Source organism: Silurus aristotelis (genome assembly GCF_946808225.1).
Source record: "Silurus aristotelis genome assembly, chromosome: 29".
Classification (NCBI taxonomy): domain Eukaryota; kingdom Metazoa; phylum Chordata; class Actinopteri; order Siluriformes; family Siluridae; genus Silurus; species Silurus aristotelis.
This window is the reverse complement of record NC_139602.1, coordinates 7,567,951-7,589,292: the sequence shown is the minus strand read 5'-3', so window position 1 is coordinate 7,589,292 and position 21,342 is coordinate 7,567,951. Positions and strand designations below refer to the sequence as shown.

General features: G+C 41.9%; 2 protein-coding genes across 3 annotated transcripts in view; one reads left to right on the top strand and one right to left on the bottom strand.

Moving 5' to 3' along the window:
- Positions 1–504: 504 nt before the first annotated feature.
- On the bottom strand, positions 505–5,302 carry LOC310722961 (monoacylglycerol lipase ABHD6-like; the record flags this gene model as incomplete). The annotated part of the gene is given in 8 exon segments (XM_083535773.1): positions 505–1,180; positions 2,759–2,835; positions 3,485–3,586; positions 3,589–3,598; positions 3,602–3,616; positions 4,513–4,626; positions 4,778–4,934; positions 5,295–5,302. Coding segments are annotated over 8 exon segments (666 nt in total). The 3' UTR covers positions 505–997.
- A 7,755-nt stretch (positions 5,303–13,057) lies between these two features.
- The window catches only part of itsn2a (intersectin 2a), a 30,831-nt gene continuing 22,546 nt past the window's right edge, over positions 13,058–21,342 (top strand). Inside the window, exons 1-2 of one of the 2 annotated variants that reach the window (XM_083535233.1) lie at positions 13,058–13,347; positions 21,259–21,318. In XM_083535233.1, coding sequence (XP_083391359.1) covers positions 21,312–21,318 — 7 coding nt within the window. In that variant the 5' untranslated portion in view covers positions 13,058–13,347; positions 21,259–21,311. The remainder of the gene's footprint in view (positions 13,348–21,258; positions 21,319–21,342) is intronic. The other variant, XM_083535234.1, reaches the window with a different exon arrangement.

The window sequence follows — 21,342 nt, the reverse complement described above, 5'->3', positions numbered from 1 at the left end:
GACTAGTTTTCCAAACGACGTTTGAGTTAGACTTTTTTTTCAGCCGATGTCTGTCATTTCATGTATAGATTCGGACGGGACTAACATCTCCGTGTTTATTACGGAGGTAGGAGTATCTGTGTTTTACATGTGGGCGTTGCACAAGACCACATGTCCAGGATGCGTGGATTGCGTATGGTCATATGACAAAGCAGAACCCTAAATACCGGCGCGCTAGGGTTAGTACGGTAGTTCACGTTGACCAAAACTCACAAGAAAACGCGTTTTGGAAAAAAACATTTTCGGCAATCACAGACATTCGCTTTCGGACAGGATTAGATTTCTCAGAGGACCGCCAAGTTTGCTAAAAACCAGTAGGTAATTTGCTCTGGAATTTTTACATAGGTCGCTCTTTAGTAATTTCCAATAATAAAATGAAAAAACTAGGAAAAATCTGCTTTTTCTGTACAGTTAATCTCAGTCTCGTTTGCTCTGTTCTTTTAGTTTATGGCATCAGAGCTTTTACTGAGTATTCAAAACAATGATGTAGGAGTTCAGTGCAGTGCATCTCTCATGGAAATAACTAATAAACCATTACATTTCAACAGTTAACTTATAAATGTGGGTTTAAAAAGAAATACCATACACATTAAAACATGAATGCTGTTTCATAAAGGCATTTAAAAGTGCTTTGTGGAACAGGATACACACAAGAACTTGCAGTGTTTCACTAAAAGAATGCAGGACATTTCTTCCAAAGAAAATGTAATACAGGTATTTTTTTGTATAGCCGTGTTCTGAAGTGATAAAACCTGAAACAACATCATTAAAATGTTATTGCCTGTTATTTTTCCAATTCACAGTAAAATCAGTTTCTGATTCGAATTATATTAAATCCTGAATATGACAAGAGCGATTTTCTCCCCGGTCATTGGTCCCTGAGGGTTCACTAGAAAAATTAATTTAAGATTATTTACAAATTTCTTTAAATTAAGTCATATTGTTGTCAGCAGTTGTTTCAAGATAACTTTTTGCTGCTACCACTTCCTGAATCCTGTTGCCGTGTGATGAAGTCTATGATGAGATGAGCAGCTTTCCGAGGACGCTCCAACACCACAGAATGGCCACAGTTGTCCAAAAGATATACCTGGCATCCGGGCAAAGCTTCAGCCAACGCTGATGCACCGGATACTTCTAGCACCTGCACACAGTACATCAACACAATCATATGATTACAATATAATCATTAAAAAGATTTTCAAACAAGCTTGAAAAACAGTTTACACCTGTATAGAATTACCGTTATTTTGCATCATGGGTTACATGTGCAAGAAATTTGTTATGGTCTGCTTGTGCTTTAAAAGTATAAAAATGAGGAAACTAAAATTCTAAAGTAATAAATAAAGATAAAGTATTTGTACAAGTAGTGTAAATATATTTTCTTATATATTCTTATTATAGTAACATAGTAATAGTAATATTGTAGTTGTGGTTGTTTGCGTAATGTAACGCATAAGAAATAACTGTGTAGGTGTCCACATTTTGTGTATTTGAGGAGTAATAAAACAGTGCTTCAATGTCAGGCTTCTGATCAGAAGGTTGTGAGTTCAAAAACCAGCTCCACCAAGATGCCACTTTTGGGGCCTTGAGGATGGGCCTCAGTCTTTAGTTGTATAATTAAGAGAATTGTTAGCTGCATTGTGTGTGTTATCAAATGTAAATATATTTTTTTTTTCATGCAGCTTTACTATACATATTACCAATATACAGACAAAAAATTTGGGCATTGTCAAAAGTTCGAAGTCTTTGAAGAAGTATAGAGAAGGTTAGAAGGAGTTGCATTGTGTGTTTGTGGATTTAGTAAAAGCGTACGACAGAGTGCCGAGGGAGGAGTTGTGGTATTGTATAAGAAAGTCAGGTATTGCAGAGAAGTATGTAAGTGTGGTGCAGGACATGTATGAGGACAGTGTGACAGCAGTGAAGTGTGCAGTAGGAACGACAGACTGGTTCAAGGTGAAGGTGGGACTGCATCAAGGATCGGCTTTAAGCCCTTTCCTGTTTGCAGTGGTGATGGACAGGTTGAATGGACGAGATCAGACAGGAGATTTCGTGGACTATAATGTTTTGCGGATGATATTGTTATTTGTGGTGAGAGTAGGGAGCAGGTTGAGAAGAGCCTGGAGAGGTGGAAGTATGCACTGGAGAGAAGGGGAATGAAAGTCAGTAGGAGTAAGACAGAGTACATGTGTGTGAATGAGAGGGAGGGCAGTGGAGTGGTGCGGTTGCAGGGAGAAGAGGTGGAATAGGTGGAGGAGTTCAGGTACCTGGGATCAACAGTGCAAAGTAATGGAGAGTGTGTTAGAGAAGTGAAGAAAAAATTGCAGGCAGAATGGAGAAGAGTGATAGCAGGAGTGATTTGTGATAGAAGAGTATCTGCAAGAGTGAAAGGGAAAGTTTATAGGTGTTCAAAATGCAGCCTTCAAAAAGCAATGCAAAACTTTTGAAACGCAATATAATAGAACATTTTGCAAAATGCTAATAGTTAGTGCTAAAATCCCTTCGTTATTCACCCAGTTTAGGATTGAAGATGTGCACTTTAATGCTACATTAATTCATGAATTTAACATGTAATCCGTGGCTTGTGGTACATTGAAGATAAACAAAAAATAACAATTCCTATAAGTGTCCAAATATTAATGGATTTGACTGTGTGTAACAGAATAACCTCAGAACGCATACGTTCTTCTCTAATCATGATGTTCATACTGCCCAATCCTACCTGATTCTGCTTCCCCCAGATGACTTGAACTGGTGTTGAAATCGAACGCATGTTAACTGTTTTAAATGCAGTGCCGTCTGAGGGCATCCAATGCATCCAATATTGATTCTCCTTCTTGCACAGAGATTTCTCCATATTCTTTAAAATTTGGATTATATAATGTACTGTAAATATTGCAATATTCAACTGTTTTGCAATTGTATGTTGAGGAACATTATTCTAAAATTGTTCCACAATTTGTGTTCCACAATTTGTAACAGTCTTTCACAGATTGGTGAAGCTCTGCCTATTTTTAATTCTGAGAGACCTTGCCTCTCTAAGGTACATTATTTATGCCCAATCATCTTACTGACCTGTTGTCAATGAACCTAATTGATTGCAAAATGTTTTTCCAACTGTTTATTTTAATAACTCTTAATATTTCCAGACTTTTTAAAGACGTTCTGCAGCCATCAAACTCTTTTTTTTTTTTCTTAAATTTAATTTCCTCAATTTAAACATTTAATTATATATTCAATTTTCTATCAGGAATAAAATATGGGTTTACTATAATTGCATTCTGTTTTTATTTACATTTTACACAGTGTCCCAACTTTTTTTTTTTTTTATTAGGGTTATTAAAAACATGAAAAAAAAATACTTTTAATACTTTCTAAATGCACTATACATAAATGAGCAAGGGAGAAAATTAGTGTCAGGTTGACATCTGTGGACAGTAATACTAACCAGCAGGACAGATGAGTGTCAGACTGGAGAGATCAGAAGGATAGCAAGCAGCATAAGCCCCAGCTACACAACCACCCATGGACGTACCCACCAGGTGAAAAGCTTCTTATTCAGCTAAATTCTTTCTACAAACTGAAACAGAGAGCAAAATGTTTGAAATGCAAATTCCACACAAATTATAATGTTGCACGCAGACTGCTGCCAGGGATATAAGGTCAGGCTCATTCTGCACAGTAAAACTGTAATAAAATATCGAATTATGGGATGATACAAATTCACACAAATGAAAAGTCAATCTATGTGCATTGTGGTTAAAACTGAATCAGGCAGGAGAAGAGTGAGTACGCCAAGTGAGAAATGTAAGCAGTTATCTGAGGTATCTCATCCTCATACAGAGGCTTACTTAGTGTGGAAATATAGAAGTATTAAAGAGTTTGTGTGTAACACAAGGACACACAGACACACTGCACACAGCGTCAGGTTTCAACAAGGGCATCTATTTTAGTCGCATTGATTTTGGAAGATTTTACAGTGAGCACTCAAGAATGTGATATTAAGCAGTGGTTTCTGAATGACACAAACTCAGTAGCTGATATTAACATACCAATAAATGCTCAGTATACTTTAAAGTATAGCTAAAAGTGCCCTATAATGGACTGATGCATTCCCATGCCATGTGTGACCATGATCCACTGACACCATGACCAGTATAATAAAAACTGAAGGTCAATAAATAATTGAAAGAGTTTGACTTTTAGCAGCATACAACAAGCAGTTTTCATTGTAGTTTCCATTCCAACTGACAAAGTATTCAAAGTTAACTTTTTATTAGAAACGTGTTGTGTTGTTGTCCAATATAAGTTAAAGCCCAATTAAACACGTTATGATGTGCATTGACGTGTAAGAGACTTACAATGCATGCAAGAATCAATTATCTTTTCTGCCTCTACCAGATATTTCAACAAATCTGATCTGTGCCTACAAGAAACCATGAATATGTGGACATATAGAAATGATAAAGATAATACCTGATGTATCCTTTTGACCTGGCCCTCAAAGGAGTAGTCCACTGCACTAGTGCGCGTAGTGCCCTCATGACCAGGCATGTCGACACACACCAGATGCACATTGGTTGGAAAGAACTGTAAATTTTAAAAAGTGTCTTTTGTCAAGTGATATTTTTTCAAATAAAAATCCCTTGCATATCATACAATAGGGTCAAGGATAAACAAGCCTGTTCAAATAGTTTGAATGTAGTGAATGAATATAAGCAGGATAACCTTTAACTCATACCTTCAACACACCCATCCACATGTCTTTGCTAGCAGAAAAGCCATGGAGCATGAGTATAGAAGGCCGGCTTCCAGGCTTTCCACGGTGTGTGTAACAAAAGCGATATCCGTTGTGCTCTGCATAATCCACCTGCAGTCCGAGTCTCCTCCTCCAATACCTAAACAGTAAGAGAATTTAATCTTTCGCTAAACCAATGTGATAACGACATGACAATTCCTCAGTGCACAAAGCAAAACCTTGGTTTGCCAAGTCTGGAGTGAAAGAGTTCGAGTGTCCTACACATAGACCAGACTTCAACCCCACTCAGCTCCTCTAGGATAAACTGGAACACCTACTGAACCTCAGACCTTATTAACTGTCATCAGGGCCTGACCTCAGTAATGCTCAAAATCCCTTCAGCCATACTACAAAATCTAGCACAAAGCTTTATATAGCCTTTATAGAGTTAAAGCATTGAAGGGGGATACAATCTCTGGAATTGGGTGTTTTCCAAACATATATATGATTGTGATGTAACCCAGCCATTATGGATGCACAAGCCAGTGCAGTCTTAGTGCCGGTCCCAAGCCCAGGTAAATGGAGAGGGTTGCGTTAGGAAGGGCATCCAGCGTAAAACATGTGCCAAATCAAATATGCGGATCACAAATGAGAATTTCATACCGGATCAGTCGAGGCCCGGGTTTACGACGACCGCCACAGTTATCGTTAGCCGACAGGGTACCGGTGGAAATTGGGCTACTGTTGGCCGAAGGAGGAGAAGGAGAGGAGGAAGACGTCTACAGAGACGGCAGGAAAAGGAGCAGGGCAGGAGAGTGGAGGTTCGGGTTGGTACTTTAAATGTTGGTACTATGACAGGTAAAGGGAGAGAGGTAGCTGATATGATGGAGAGGAGAAAGGTAGATATGCTGTGTCTTCAGGAGACCAAGTGGAAAGGGAGTAAGGCCAGGAACATTGGAGGTGGGTTTAAACTGTTTTATCATGGTGTGGATGGAAAGAGAAATGGTGTAGGGGTGATTCTGAAGGAAAAGTACAGTAAGAGTTTAGTGGAGGTGAAGAGAGTTTCTGATAGGGTGATGATCGTAAAGGTGGAAGTTGAAGGGATGATGATAAATGTCATCAGTGCCTATGCTTCACAAGTTGGCTGTGAGATAGAGGAGAAGGAAAGATTCTGGAGTGAATTAGATGAAGTGGTAGATGGTGTACCTAGAAAAGAACGATTGGTGATTGGGGCAGACTTTAATGGGCATGTAGGTGAAGGGAAGAGGCCAGACAGAGGCTCAGTGGTGTTAAGGAGGTGTTGGATGATTGGGCAACTACTGCAGGAGTGATGAGGGAGGCAGCTAGAAAAGTACTTGGTGTAACATCTGGAAATAGAAAGCAAGACAAGGAGACGTGGTGGTGGAATGAGGAAGTGCAGGAGAGCATAAGGAGAAAGAGGTTGGCAAAACAGAAGTGGGATAGACAGAATAAAAAAAAGTAGGCAGGAGTACAAGGAGATGCGGCAGCAGGTTAAGAGGGATGTGGCGAAAGCCAAGGAAAAGGCATATGAGGAGCTGTATGAGAGGTTGGACACTAAGGAAGGAGAAAAGGATTTGTACCGATTGGCCAGGCAGAGGGACCGAGCTGGGAAGGATGTAATGCAAGTTAGAGCAGTAAAGGATGGAGAGGGAAATGTGTTGACCAGTGAGGAGAGTGTGTTGAGAAGGTGAAGGGAGTATTTTGAGCAGCTGATGAATGAGGAAAATCAGAGAGAGAGAGAAGGTTGGATGATGTGGAGTTGGTGAAGCAGGAAGTGGATAGGATTAGTAAGGAGGAAGTGAGAGCAGCGATTAAGAGGATGAAGAGTGGAAAGTCGGTTGGACCAGATGACATACCGGTAGAAGCGTGGAGATGTTTAGGAGAGATGGCAGTGGAGTTTTTGACCAGATTGTTTAACAGGATTTTGGAAGGTGAGAAGATGCCTTAGGAATGGAGAAGAAGTGTGCTGGTACCGATCTTTAAGCATAAAGGAGATGTGCAGTCTTGCAGTAACTACAGGGGAATTAAGTTGATCAGTCACACCATGAAGTTATGGGAAAGAGTAGTGAAAGCCAGAGGAGGTGACAATCTGTGAGCAACAGTATGGTTTCATGCCAAAGAAGAGCACCACAGATGCCTTATTTGCATTAAGAATGTTGATGGAGAAGTATAAAGAAGGACAGAAGGAATTGCATTGTGTATTTGTGGATTTAGAGAAGGCGTACGACAGGGTGTCAAGAGAGGAGTTGTGGTATTGTATGAGGAAGTCAGGTGTGTCAGAGAAGTATGTGAGGGTGGTGCAGGACATGTATGAGGACAGTGTGACAGCAGTGAAGTGTGCAGTAGGAACGACAGACTGGTTCAGGGTGAAGGTTGGACTGCATCAAGGATCGGCCCTGAGCCCTTTCCTGTTTGCAGTGGTGATGGAAAGGTTGACAGACGAGGTCAGACAGGAGTCTCCCTGGACTATAAAGTTTGCGGATGATATTGTGATTTGTTGTGAGAGTAGGGAGCAGGTTGAGAAGAGCCTGGAGAGGTGGAGATATGCGCTGGAGAGAAGGGGAATGAAACTTAGTAGGAGTAAGAGAGAATACATGTGTGTGAATGAGAGGGAGGGCAGTGGAGTTGTGCGGTTGCAGGGAGAAGAGCTGGAGAAGGTGGAGGAATTCAGGTACCTGGGGTCAACAGTGCAAAGTAATGGAGAGTGTGTTAGAGAAGTGAAGGAAAAGAGTACAGGCAGGGTGGAGTGGGTGGAGAAGAGTGACAGGAGTGATTTGTGATAGTAGGGTATCTGCAAAAATGAAAGGGAACGTTTATAGGTCTGTGGTGAGACCTGCGATGTTGTATGGATTAGAAACAGTGGCATTGAGTAAAAGACAGGAGGTGGAGCTGGAGGTAGCAGAGCTGAAGATGTTGAGGTTTTCGTTGGGAGTGACGAGGATGGATAAGATTAGAAATGAGTTTATTAGAGGGACAGCGCATGTAGGATGTTTTGGTGAAAAGATGAGGGAGGCGAGATTGAGATGGTTTGGACATGTGCAGAGGAGGGACATGAATTATATTGGTAGGCCTTCCTCTTTTCCTCCTTCCTGGTGGCTCCATCCTCAGCATCCAAACCATCTCAATCTTGCCTCCCTCACCTTGTCACCAAAACGTCCTTGTAACAAACTCACTGACCCGTACTGGAAGAAAGACAGACAGGCAATAGTTTGCCAAGCAGAGCCATCTTTATTTACTTTCGTTTTCACCCTGGCGCTTTCCTTTTCAGTATTCACGCCAGGGCTCACCCACACGCTCGCGGTTCGGAACGCCTTTCCTTCCCGATGTTTGCCGGCAGTCTCTCCCGGATCGGCACGCGCTTCCTTCGGTGTCTGCCCGTCTCACTCGCAGATCGGCCACTTTCTCTCTTAGGGCCGCCGGAGTTTCCTCACGGACCGGCATGCCTTTTCTCGCGTCCGCCTGAGGTCACTAGCCGGCAGACGCGTCTTTCCACCGGCACCCGCTCAAACTTAGTCCCCGTTTGTCGACCCTTCCTCTCGTCTCTCTGCTTGGTGACGCTCTCCTCTTTATTGGTGTTGCCAGACTGAAACAGAGCGCACTAATTACTCTCACAGCTGCAGGTGTTTCTTACCGCTCGTTCCATCCGGCTCCGCCCTCTACTCGCGCCCCGCTGCCAAATACCCCCACCGCCCGACTCAGGCCAGGAAACCGTCGGGCCTGAGCTGACTCCCCCCCGCAGAACGAGAGGCAGAAGGTAGCGAAGGGTGCTCCCGGATTCCGAGGAGCGGGCAGGTGTCTGGGGGGGAGAAGAGAGAGAGAGAGAGAGAAAGTGCCTGTCCCTGGGTACACCGCCTTCTGGACTTCCCTGAAGAGGCGTGGCAGATGATGGAGTGCCTGTTGCAGCACTCCCCGTTGACCTGGTCCAGGCTCTTCTCAACCTGCTCACTACTCTCACCACAAATCACAATATCATCCGCAAACAATATAGTCCAGGGAGACTCCTGTCTGACCTCGTCCGTCAACCTGTCCATTACTACTGCAAACAGGAAAGGGCTCAGGGCCGATCCTTGATGCAGTCGAACCTACACCTTAAACCAGTCTGTCGTTCCTACTGCACACTTCACTGCTGTCACACTGTCCTCATACATGTCCTGCACCACCCTCACATACTTCTCTGACACACCTGACTTCCTCATACAATACCACAACTCCTCTCTTGGCACCCTGTCGTATGCTTTCTCTAAATCCACAAACACACAATGCAACTCCTTCTGACCTTCTCTATACTTCTCCATCAACATTCTCAAAGCAAATAATGCGTCTGTGGTGCTCTTCCTCGGCATGATGGATCACAGATGGTCACCAATTCTCTCAGCCTGGCTTCCACTATTCTGTTGATCAGCCATGGTGTGGCTGATCAACTTAATTCCGCTGTAGTTACTGCAGGTCTGCACATCTCCCTTATTCTTAAAGATCGGTACCAGCACACTCCTTCTCTATTCCTCAGGCATCCTCTCACCTTCCAGAATCTTGTTAAACAATCTGGTTAAAAACTCCACTGCCATCTCTCCTAAACATCTCCATGCTTCAACCGGTATCATCCGGTGTCATCTGGTCCAACCGACTTTACACTCTTCATCCTCATAATCGCTGCTCTCACTTCCTCCGTACTAATCCTATCCACTTCCTGCTTCACTAACTCCACATCATCCAACCTTCTCCCTCTCTCTTTTTCCTCATTAATCAACTGCTCAAAATACTCCCTCCACCTTCTCAACACACTCTCCTCACTAGTCAACACATTTCCATCTCCATCCTTTATTGCTCTTACTTGCAACACATCCTTCTCAGCTCGGTCCCTCTGTCTGGCCAATCGGTACAAATCCTTTTTTCCCTCCTTAGTGTTCAACCTCTCATACAGCTCCTCATATGCCTTTTACTTGGCTTTCGCCACATCCCTCTTAACCTTCTGTTTTGTTAACCTCTTTCCCCTTATGATCTCCTGCATTTCCTCATTCCACCACCACGTCTCTTTGTCTTCCTTTCTATTTCCAGATGTCACACCAAGTACTTTTCTAGCTGTCTCCCTCATCACTCCTGCAGTAGTTTTTCAATCATCCAGCACCTCTTTATCACCACCGAGCCTCTGTCTGACCTCTTCCCTGAACCTCACACTACACTCTTCCTCCTTCAGTTTCCACCATCTTATTTTTCTTTCCGTCCTTACTCTCCTCCTCTTCTTCTTCGCCTCCAAAACCATCCTACAGACCACCATCCAATGCTGTCTAGCTACACTGTCCCCTGCCAACACCTTACAGTCTCCAATCTCCTTTAGGTTGCATCTCCTACATAGAACATAATCCACCTGTGTGCACCTTCCTCCACTCTTATAGGTCACCCTATGATCCTCCTTCTTCTTAAAATACGTATTCACCACTGCCATTTCCATCCTTTTAGCAAAATCTACCACCATCTGCCCTTCAACATTCCTCTCCTTTAGGCCATACCTACACATAACCTCCTCATCAACTCTGTTCCCTTCGCCTACATGCCCATTAAAGTCTGCACCAATCACCAATCGTTCATTTCTAGGTACACCATCTACCACTTCATCTAATTCACGTCAGAATCTTTCCTTCTCCTCCACCTCACAGCCGACTTCTGGAGCATAAGCACTGATGACATTTATCATCATCCCTTCAACTTCCAGCTTCACGTTCATCACCCTATCAGAAACTCTCTTTACCTCCACTACATTCTTACTGTACTCTTCCTTCAGAATCACCCCTACACCATTTCTCTTTCCATCCACACCATAATAGAACAGTTTAAACCCACCTCCATTGTTCCTGGCTTTACTCCCTTTCCACTTGGTCTCCTGAAGACACAACATATCTACCTTTCTCCTCTCCATCATATCAGCTATCTCTCTCCCTTTACCAGTCATTGTGCTGACATTTAAAGTACCAACTCGAACCTCCACTCTCCTACACTTTTTCTTTCCCTGTCGTCTCTGTAGACGTCTTCCTCCTCTCCTTCTCCTCCTTTGGAAAACAGTAGCCCAATTTCACCGGTACACTGTTGGCTAACGATACCTGTGGCGGTCGTTGTTAACCCGGGCCTCGGCACGATCCAGTATGAAATTCTCAAACGTGACCCGCATATTTGATTTGGCACATGTTTTACGCTGGATGCCCTTCCTAACGCAACCCTCCCCATTTATCCGGGCTTGGGACCGGCACTAAGAGTGCACTGGCTTGTGCCTCCCTAATGGCTGGGTTATTACATTTACTGTATTATATTTACATTTAAAGTCTCTGGGGTGACAATTATACCATAAAGTGCATTAAAAATAGACAGTTACACCCTCTTTAGTAAAGGCAAAGAATGAATAAGGCTGTATTTTATGTAGATCAAACATATAATATAATGTATGTGAAAGGAAAAGGAAACAATACTATGGGTAAATAAATATTTTTATTATTAGATCCATTGCCATGATCCATGAATGTGTGTGTGTGTGTGTGTGTGTGTGTGTGTGTGTATATGTGTGTGTGAGAGAGAGAGAGAGAGAGAGAGAGAGAGAGAGAGAGAGAGAGAGAGAGAGAGAGAGAGAGAGACTTCGTGTGTAAAAAATATTTATATATAAAGAAGGGTGACGTGATCATGCCCCCTAGTGGCGTTGGAAACAACAGCAAGAAACAAGTCATTTTATTATTTAACCATTTCATTTGAATATATATTTACCTTTTTTTTTCGGCACATTTTTTTCAATGTTAAATAATTTTTTTTTATTATTTATGTTAAAAAATACAAAAGAGGAATATGGAAAAATATAGACGTCATTATCCATAAATGTGTGTGTGTGTGTGTGTGTGTGTGTGTGTGTGTGTGTGTGTGTGTGTGTGTGTTGTATTTATAAAGTGAATAAAAATTATTATTATTATTATTTGTAATCTTTTGTAGCTTTGCCGCTGCAGATATTTCCATAATCCACCTGGGAAATGATGTATAAGAAAAATATGATCATATCATCATTAATAAAAGGTCAAAGTGCAGCTTTTTTGTGATTTGGACGTGAGTCCTGTGTTGCAACTCCTAAATCTGACCACACGGGGGAAGCAAAACACTGCTTACACTCTCAGTTATTAATCAGGTCTTACAGCGGTCTCATTGTTCCTCAGGAGATAATAAAAATATTGTTCTGCTAGAAATTATTTACGTTTTTATGTTTCTTTTCTCCCTATGAACAATCTAGAAACCAGATTCATCTATAGTTTTGAGAAGTTTTATTTAAACGTGGAGGTGAGATGATTGTGATTAGATGATCGTGATGTAGAGAAACAAGCTGTGAGAGTGATGGTGAGACGAGAGGAAAGGTCAGATCATCATCATGATGGGGTGATAAACGTCATGGTGAAATGATCACAATGCTGGGATGAAATTGATGGTTAAGATAATCAAGATAGTCAAATAAATGTCACGATGAGATGAGAGTGAGATGAGATGAGAGTGATACGGAGTTAAGAGCGATGCTGAGATGATCGTGATGGTGAGATTACATTGAAGGTGAGATGATCGTGATGGTGAGGTGAGAGCAATGGTGAGATGACCGTATAGTTACAGTAATTGATGCTGAGATGATCGTGATGGTGAGATGAGATTGAAGGTGAGATGATCGTAATAGTGAGATGATCGTGATGGTGAGATAATCATTAAGGTGAGGTGAGTTGAGAGCGATGGTGAAATGAGATCGAAGGTGAGAAGATTGTGATGGTGAGTTAAGAGTGATGGTAAGATGATCATGACGGTGAGGTGAACGTCATGGTGTGATGATTGTGATCATAATGGTGAGATAACTGAGATATGAGATGATCTTGATGGTGAGATGAACATGACGGGAAGAGATGTTTATGATGATGAGATAACTGAGATGTGAGATGATCATGATGGTGAGATGAACATGAGAGAAAGAGATGTTTATGATGGTGAGATAACTGAGATGTGAGATGGTGAGATGGGATTTGAGCAGAGTTCATAGAACAGAAGGAGATGCAGCTACATACACTGAGATACTAAAGCGCCGCTGCATCGTTCTGTTTGATACATGTGAAGAAAAAAACACCGTGTCGGAGATGAAGATCGCCATCATGTCCATCATAAAGGTCGTTAGGTGGGATTTTGATTTAAAAATCTTTCCGCGGTTTGCGTGTGTGTGTGTGTGTGTGTGTGTTTGCGCGCGCGCGTATGTCGACCCACATTGTCGGGCAGATGTGTGCGCGCTCTCGACAAAATTCCCCGCCCCGGCGCGCCGTTTCCGTGACGTCACCGGTTTCACGGACAGCTCGAGCGCTCCGTCGGTCGCTGAGTCGGTGGCTGCGTTGTACAAGAGAGTAAGAGAGAGAGAGAGAGAGAGAGAGAGAGAGAGAGAGAGAGAGAGACGGAGGAGGAAAAAAAACAGGAGAAGAATAAAAAAATCTGTGTTTTACTCCAGGACCAGGTGAAGAGAAGAGAGATCCTCCAGGGTCCAAGGTCCTCGCGGCGCGTGCACGGTAAGCGAGATGGTACCGTTAGTTTTGGGTTCGTGGATCATCAGAAATAATTCCAGGTCTTTATTCTAAGGAGAGAAATGAAGTGATGTAAACCGGATCCGCCTTCCTGCGGAGTTCAGATTGAAACACAAGGTGCGCGTGCGTGCGTGCGTGCGTTCGGATGTTACTGATGTTTTGCGCATCTGCAAGAATAATGCATAAATAATGAAATGAAACATCTAGGCTGGTGTCTAAACAATCACAGGTTCCTCGATTCTCCATCATGATGTTTAATACTTCTCAACCAAAAGGTGAGTCACGTGACAACCTGCTCTAGATTTTTTTTTTCATCATATAGGCAATATGGTAATCAGGACCCCCGACTTTTTCAGCCTCATGTGGGTTTTCACCAAACTCTCTTGGGATGTGGGGGGATGACATTTTTTGGACTTTGAACCCTTTCAGCGTGACAGTACCCCCATGCACAAAGCTCTTTGGATGTTCCTCGGTTGGAACAGAGGGATCGTGGAGTAGATCTATGGCCGGTTCTTTTGTAGGTGGTAAAAAAAGAAGTCTGGAACGACCTGATTAATGAATTACAAAATATACGCTTCATCAGGATTCGAGGCGAACTGGGTGTCCACTTCACATGAGCACCACAGCGTGAATGATCTTGTTTGTAATCACATCACCGAACAGGTTCTGCAGGTGAAAGTTCCATGTCCTGTGGCCGTATCCTCTCACAGTTCTCATTATGTCCCGCTGAAACGTGAGACTCCGCGTGTCAGCAACACTCCCAACTTCAACTCTGTTTGCCTCTTGGATCGCCGTCCATGAGCCTTTTCACGCCTCCGTAATCACAGGAGCACAGTTGGCCTGGTTTCTATAGAAGAGGTTCTTCATGCAGATTCAAACACGAACGTTTCCTGAACATATCACACCACCATACAATGCGCTTTTTGTTGGCTTTACGAGTTCCAGCATGACACAAAGCCAGCTCCATGAAGATATGCTCTCTATGGAAGATCTGAAAGATCTAGTGCTGTAGAGCTCCAAACCTGTTTAACCTCTTTGGGATGAATTACATCATCAACCCCATTTACATCACCTCTTTGCTAACGCTCTCTGAATGGTCTCCGAAAAAAGATCTAGTGGAACATCTTCCCAGAAGAGTGGAGCTTCTTCTAACTGGGGATTCAATATGAAATGTGGATTCTAGTGTCTGAGTTCCACCAATGGCATCACTCTGACTCAACTGCGAGATGATTGCTAGTTGCATTGTTATCCTTGGCGATTAGCTAGCTTATATTTCCACCGTCTTCAGTTGCCGAGCAACAGTTACCAGTGGAGTTCTGAAGGCTACAATCACAAACGGATTAATTAACAAACAAGCCTGATGCGGTTTCGGGTTCTACCTAAACTAATAATGGTGCTGTTGGTGTGGACGTCTGGTGCCGTTTCTCGTTCGAGTTCTTCTACATTTTCTTCTCTAGTTCTCCAGGTGGTCTATAAGCAGTGCATTCGTGTTATGAATTCGTGCCTGAACTTCCTTCCAGCCAATCACAGTCCAGCATTCAGAATACAATAAGTATGTGAACTATAATAGATGGTATAGAAGTGTAATATTGGGATCTGTATGTAAAAAACACACACACACACACACACACACACACACACACACACACACACACACACACACACACACACACACAGGAAGGAAGTTATCAGTCAGTAGGATTAAGTGTAGATGACGGTAATGAATAGGTTTGTGTTGGCACATCGCTGGAACAGAAGCAGTCACTGTGTGTGTGTGTGAGGACAGGTGAAACAGGCTGCCTGCCTTCCTCACACTGCTGGTTGCCATCATCACATATTGAATAATTAGACTATTTTGTTGGAAGGAACAGCTGCTACTGTGTGTGTGTGTGTGTGTGTGTGTGTGTGTGTGTGTGTGTGTGTGTGTGTGTGTGTGTGTGATAGGCCAAATGCTTTCGCTTCTGAGCTACACTCCATCACCAGACAGTTCGTGATCCGTCTCTGAAACGTTCTCCGTTTCTTCTCTGATACCTGGATGGAGATTATGTTCTGGATGGTGTTGTTTAGTAAACAGTTCTGAGTTCACTGTCTTAGGATAATTGAGTGGGATCAGCAGGGGTGCTGTTTAAACATTGCAGGTTGCATCACTGTGGTCCTCCTGATACACAGCAGGGGGGAGAGAAAGAGGAGAAACAACACGCTTGAGACGAAGAACTAAGGTTAGATGTACATTAGTGCAGAATGTAGGAGGGAGGAGCCTCGGTGCAAGAGTTTACTATATTACACTATACAACACTACACTTTACTACACTACACAACACATTACACTGTTACACACTACACAACACATTACACTGTTACACACTACACTACAAAACACATTACACTGTTACACACTACACTACACAATACATTACACTGTTACACACTACACTACACTAGACAACACATTACACTGTTACACACTACACAACACATTACACTGTTACACACTACACTACACAATACATTACACTGTTACACACTACACTATACTACACAACACATTAAACTGTTACACACTACACAACACATTACACTGTTACACACTACACTACACAATACATTACACAGTTACACACTACACAACATATTACACTGTTACACACTACACTACACAACACATTACACTGTTACACACTACACTACACAATACATTACACTGTTACACACTACACTATACTACACAACACATTACACTGTTACACACTACACAACACATTACACTGTTACACACTACACTACACTACACATTACACTGTTACACACTATACTATACTACACTATACTACACTACAAAACATTACACTGTCCTACATTACACTACACTCATATACTTCGAAACACATTACACTGTTACACACTACACTACACAACACATGGCACTGTTACACACTACACAACACATGACACTGTTACACACTACACTATACTATACAACACATTACAGTTTTACACTACACAATACTACACTATGAAACACATTACACTGTTACACACCACACTACACAACACATGACACTGTTACACACTACACTATACTACACAACACATTACAGTTTTACACTACACAATACTACACTATGCAACACATTACACTGTTACACACTGTTACACACTACACTACACAACACATTACATTGTTCTACACTATACTGCACAATACATTACACGGTTACACACTAGACTACTCAATACAACAATATTAGACTAAACTCTAATACACAATAATAGATTATCTACATTTTACATGCAATGGTGGTAACATGTCTGTACTGTTGCTTAACTCAAAGCCACTGTGTGTGTGTGTGTGTGTGTGTGTGTGTGTGTGTGTGTGTGTGTGTGTGTGTGTGTGTGTGTGTGTGTGTTTGTAAGAGAGAGAGAGAGAAAGAGAGAGAGAGACAGAGATAATAATAGAAGGATCTTATATCAGGTCATATATGAACAATCAGTGTGGAGACGTGACCTAAAAATACAATGTATAAGGAACAGTCCCTTTAAAAGTCCATCCTAGAGGACATGGGATGCTCTAAATACTTACAATGCTACGTGTGTGTGTCTGGTGTGTGTGTGTGTGTGTGTGTGTGTGTGTGTGTGTGTGTGTGTGTGTGTGTGTGTTCAACAGTCTGTTAGTTAATTCTTAACGAAATATATTTCCTAAAGATATATATTTAGGTTGTAAGTGTTTATGTAATATAACTATAGACAACATGGTACAGAGTGGCCTGTAGGCTTACAGCTAACTATTTAACAAGCTAGCTAGCATCAGAACATTAGCTGAACTCATCCATCTCTTACCCATCCATTTATCATTCTTTACCATCTATCCATACACTCTATTAATCCACCTCTTCTTGCCTTCTATCCATTAATTGCTCATTTCCATCCATCCATCCATCGCTACTTACCATGCATTCATTTACCTATCACTCCGTAATCACCTTCTATTCATGCATCAATCTTTAACAACCACCCATTGCTCCTTGCCATCTATTCATCTAGCAATCTTACCTATCCATCCATCCATTCATTCATCCATCCATTGCTCCTTATCCTTTACTCACCAACCCATCCATCTATTCATTCATCCATCAACCCATCCATTACTCCTTACCCTCAATTTATTTTACTATCTATATATATCCATCCATCCATCCATCCATCCATCCATCCATCCATCCATCCATCCATCTATCACCTTACCCACCATCTATCCATTGCTTCTTATCCTCCATCCATTCATCACACTTTAAAATCCATTTATGAGAGAAAGAGAGAGAGAGAGAGAGAGAGAGAGAGAGAGAGAGAGAGAGAGAGAGAGAGAGAGAAAAAAAAATTGAGATCTCAGAAAAGTTTAACTTATAGCTTTCAGAAAAAAGTATGTATACAACCCTGATACACACACGCACACAAGCACACATATCCCAGTCTAGCATGTACTTTTACTAAATAGCTCAGGACTAAGCCCGAGCGTGTGTTTCCTGTGTGAACAGAAGACTCCTTCTTCCCTTGGAGCAAAGCATGCTGGGTAACTCTCTCCGATAAGACACACACTCTTGTTAGCGGAGGAAGCGGTGCTGAATGCTGATTGGTCAGAGCTGCATGCAGGTGTCTATCAAAGCTCAGTCAAAGAGTGTGTTTGTTTCTCTGTGTGTGTGTGTGTGTGTGTGTGTGTGTGTGTGTGTGTGTGTGTGTGTGTGTGTGTGTGTGTGTAAGGTCAAAACACAATCCGGTGCATTGTTTTTAGCACGGGTTTGACGTGTTTATACACGTGAATATGAACAAGGATGAAAGCCTGCAGTCCTGACCGAGAAGACCGAGGACTCCAGGTTTAAAGATTTAGTATCCAGTTCCATTAAATATTAATGAGTGTGTACTTTTAAAGTGCCACACACACACACACACACACACACACACAAAAGCCTCTTGACTTGACACACACACACACACAGTGAACATTAGCTACACTGTGGTGTACAGATTCAAATTCTGTAGATCAGAACTTTTACCAGTATTCGCTATCAATCTATCCATTTATCAATTCATTCGTCAATCTGCCTATCTGTTCCTCCATCCATCCATCCATCCATTTATCCATCCATCTATCACTTCATCCATTTATCCATTACTCTGTCAATCCATCAATCACTATTTAACATCTATTTATCCATCGATTAATTGCCATTCATTCATTTATTCATTCATTTATTCATTCATCCTTTATTCTTTACTACCCATTTGTCTATCCAATGCTCTTTACTGTCCATCCATCCATCCATCCATCCATCCATCCATCCATCCATCCTTATCCTCCATTTCATCCATAATCTATCCATCCATCCAACAATCCATCCTTTCTTCACTCTTTATTAGTCATCTATCTATCCATCTGCTCATCAATCCCACATTCTTTATATCAATCCATACATCAATCACTCTTTAGCACCTATCCATCAAAACACCTTACTCTCTATCTATCTATTACTCTTATCCACCACACATCCATTTAATTTTATTATCCATCCATCAATTGCTATCCAGCCATCCAGCCATCCATCCATCCATCCATCCATCCATCCATCCATCCATCCATCCATCCATCCATCCATCCACCCACCCTTTCATCACTACTCAGTAATGTTACATGATCAGTAATGTTTATTATATTAAATAATTAGGCTCATTGGCAGAATAACTTGAGCATCACGTTTTCTTCACTGGAGAACCCACACAGTGTGTGTACAGGATCAGGGGTCATTTATAACAAGGATGTAACTCAATTGACTACACTTTACATTCTCACCTCAACCACCTGAGTGTACAGAATCTACAGTGCAAAGTTCACTCCATTACTGAGCCGTCTGTTCTCTGATAAGAGTCACTTGAACCTCCTCAGTCACGCTTTTCGAAACAGGAAACTATGGCATTTCCTGTTCCTCACAGTGCTTTGATCTGAACTTACAATGAAGACTGTGGAGGAACAAAAGCCTGCATCCTGTACATTAGCATTCCACAGAAACTTTGATTAGAAATGAAAAATGAGGAGGGAAGAGGAGAACAGGGGAACCAGGTTCACCTTGAGGCATCTAGATGGACCAGCTTCCTATTTGACCTTGAGTTAGATGAAGCCTTACGGTCAGTGTGCAGCGGGTTATTATAAAGCATCCATATTCTTTGTCAATAAACCACTCTTTATCATTCATCCATCCATCCATCCATCTATCCATCCATCGCTACTTACCATCCATTTATTATCCATCGCTTTTTCCAATCCATCCATCGATCATTACAATTCATCTATCAATCTATGTCAATCCATCTATACTTCATCACTCTTTACTATCCCTCTATCCATTCATCCATCCATACAAACTTCATCACTCAGACCTATCCATCCATCCATCCATTGCTCTTCATTATCCAAACATCCATCTAACCACCACTGTTTACCTCAATCATTCCATCAGTCATACAACACTCTTCACCATCCATCAATCCATCCGTTCATACATACTTCCACTGCTCTATACCATCCATCTTTCCGTACTCTATCACTCTTTGCCACCCATCCATCTACTTTTCCATTCATTATTATATCTATTTATCACTCTTTTCTATCCATCCATCCAATTATCCATGAACCACTGCTTTCTATCTATATACCCATCAATCTTTAACCATCCATCCATCACTCTTTACCAACTTACCCTCCATCTATTGACTATTCCATACCATCTATTTAACCATCAACCCATCCATACAGCATTCCATACCATCCATGTCTCCATCCATCTGCACATCATTAAATTCATCATAAATTTGCTTATGTGATAAATGTGACCTTTATTATAACTTAAACCTTGGGGAGTCAGGAGTCAGGATTATGGTCCATATACAGCGGTATACTATATGATGTCCGTATTCTTCCTCAATAAACAGTCTAAAGGTCAACAGCCGTAAAGTCAAGTCAAGTCAAGCCAAGTCAAGTTTATTTGTATAGCGCTTTTCACAACAGACATTGTCTCAAAGCAGCTTTACACAAATCAACAATTAAGGTGAATGGTGTGAATTTGTCCCTGATGAGCAAGCCGTGGCGACTGTGGCAAGGAAAAACTCCCTTAGATGTTATGAGGAAGAAACCTTGAGAGGAACCAGACTCAAAAGGGGAACCCATCCTCATTTGGGTGACATCAAGAGTTTGATCATATAAAGTAGACTATTGCAAAGAATGAAGACGTTGTGGACAGATAACTGGAGGTAGGAAGCGCAGGGTCTAACCGTGACGCAGCAGAAACGACTTAACAAAGACTCAAAGCTTTCTCCCGGAATTCAGAGGCGAGATTTGGTGGGAAAATCACTGTCTATGTGTTGCAAAACTTGAATTTTGACCAGAACATTGTGCCAACTACATTTGAGAGAAGACTGTGTGGGACTGTTTGAGCGAAACCTTGCCGCAATGTTCATTTAAAGCATCGGCATGGTGGTGAAGAATAAACGCAAGTGGGTCATGCTTGAATCCACATGCCCCCGAGAAGACGGGGAGGAATGACTTGATTAATACGATGTAAAAAAAATTAATCAGGAGAGAAAGAAGGATGGAGGATTGCGGGTATCAAGTGTCGACGGCATTCCGGTCACAGTGTCTCTTCTTTCCTGCTTCTCTTTCTGCTGGCTTTCATTGATCCCTGAAAGCTCAGTCAGTTCCCAGTTCAATCTGCTCACTTTTATTCATCTTACACACACACACACACACACACACACACACACACTCCACTTTTTTTTCTCTTTTTTCTTCACTAATTCTCTCTTTAAGTGCAAAGCCATGCTAGCATCACTAATCTATCTCTTTCTCTGCAGATGAGTGTTAGCTAGCCCGCTGAACAGGAGACACTTGAATCCCACCAGCAACCATGAATGGTAAGAATACTATCTATCTATATA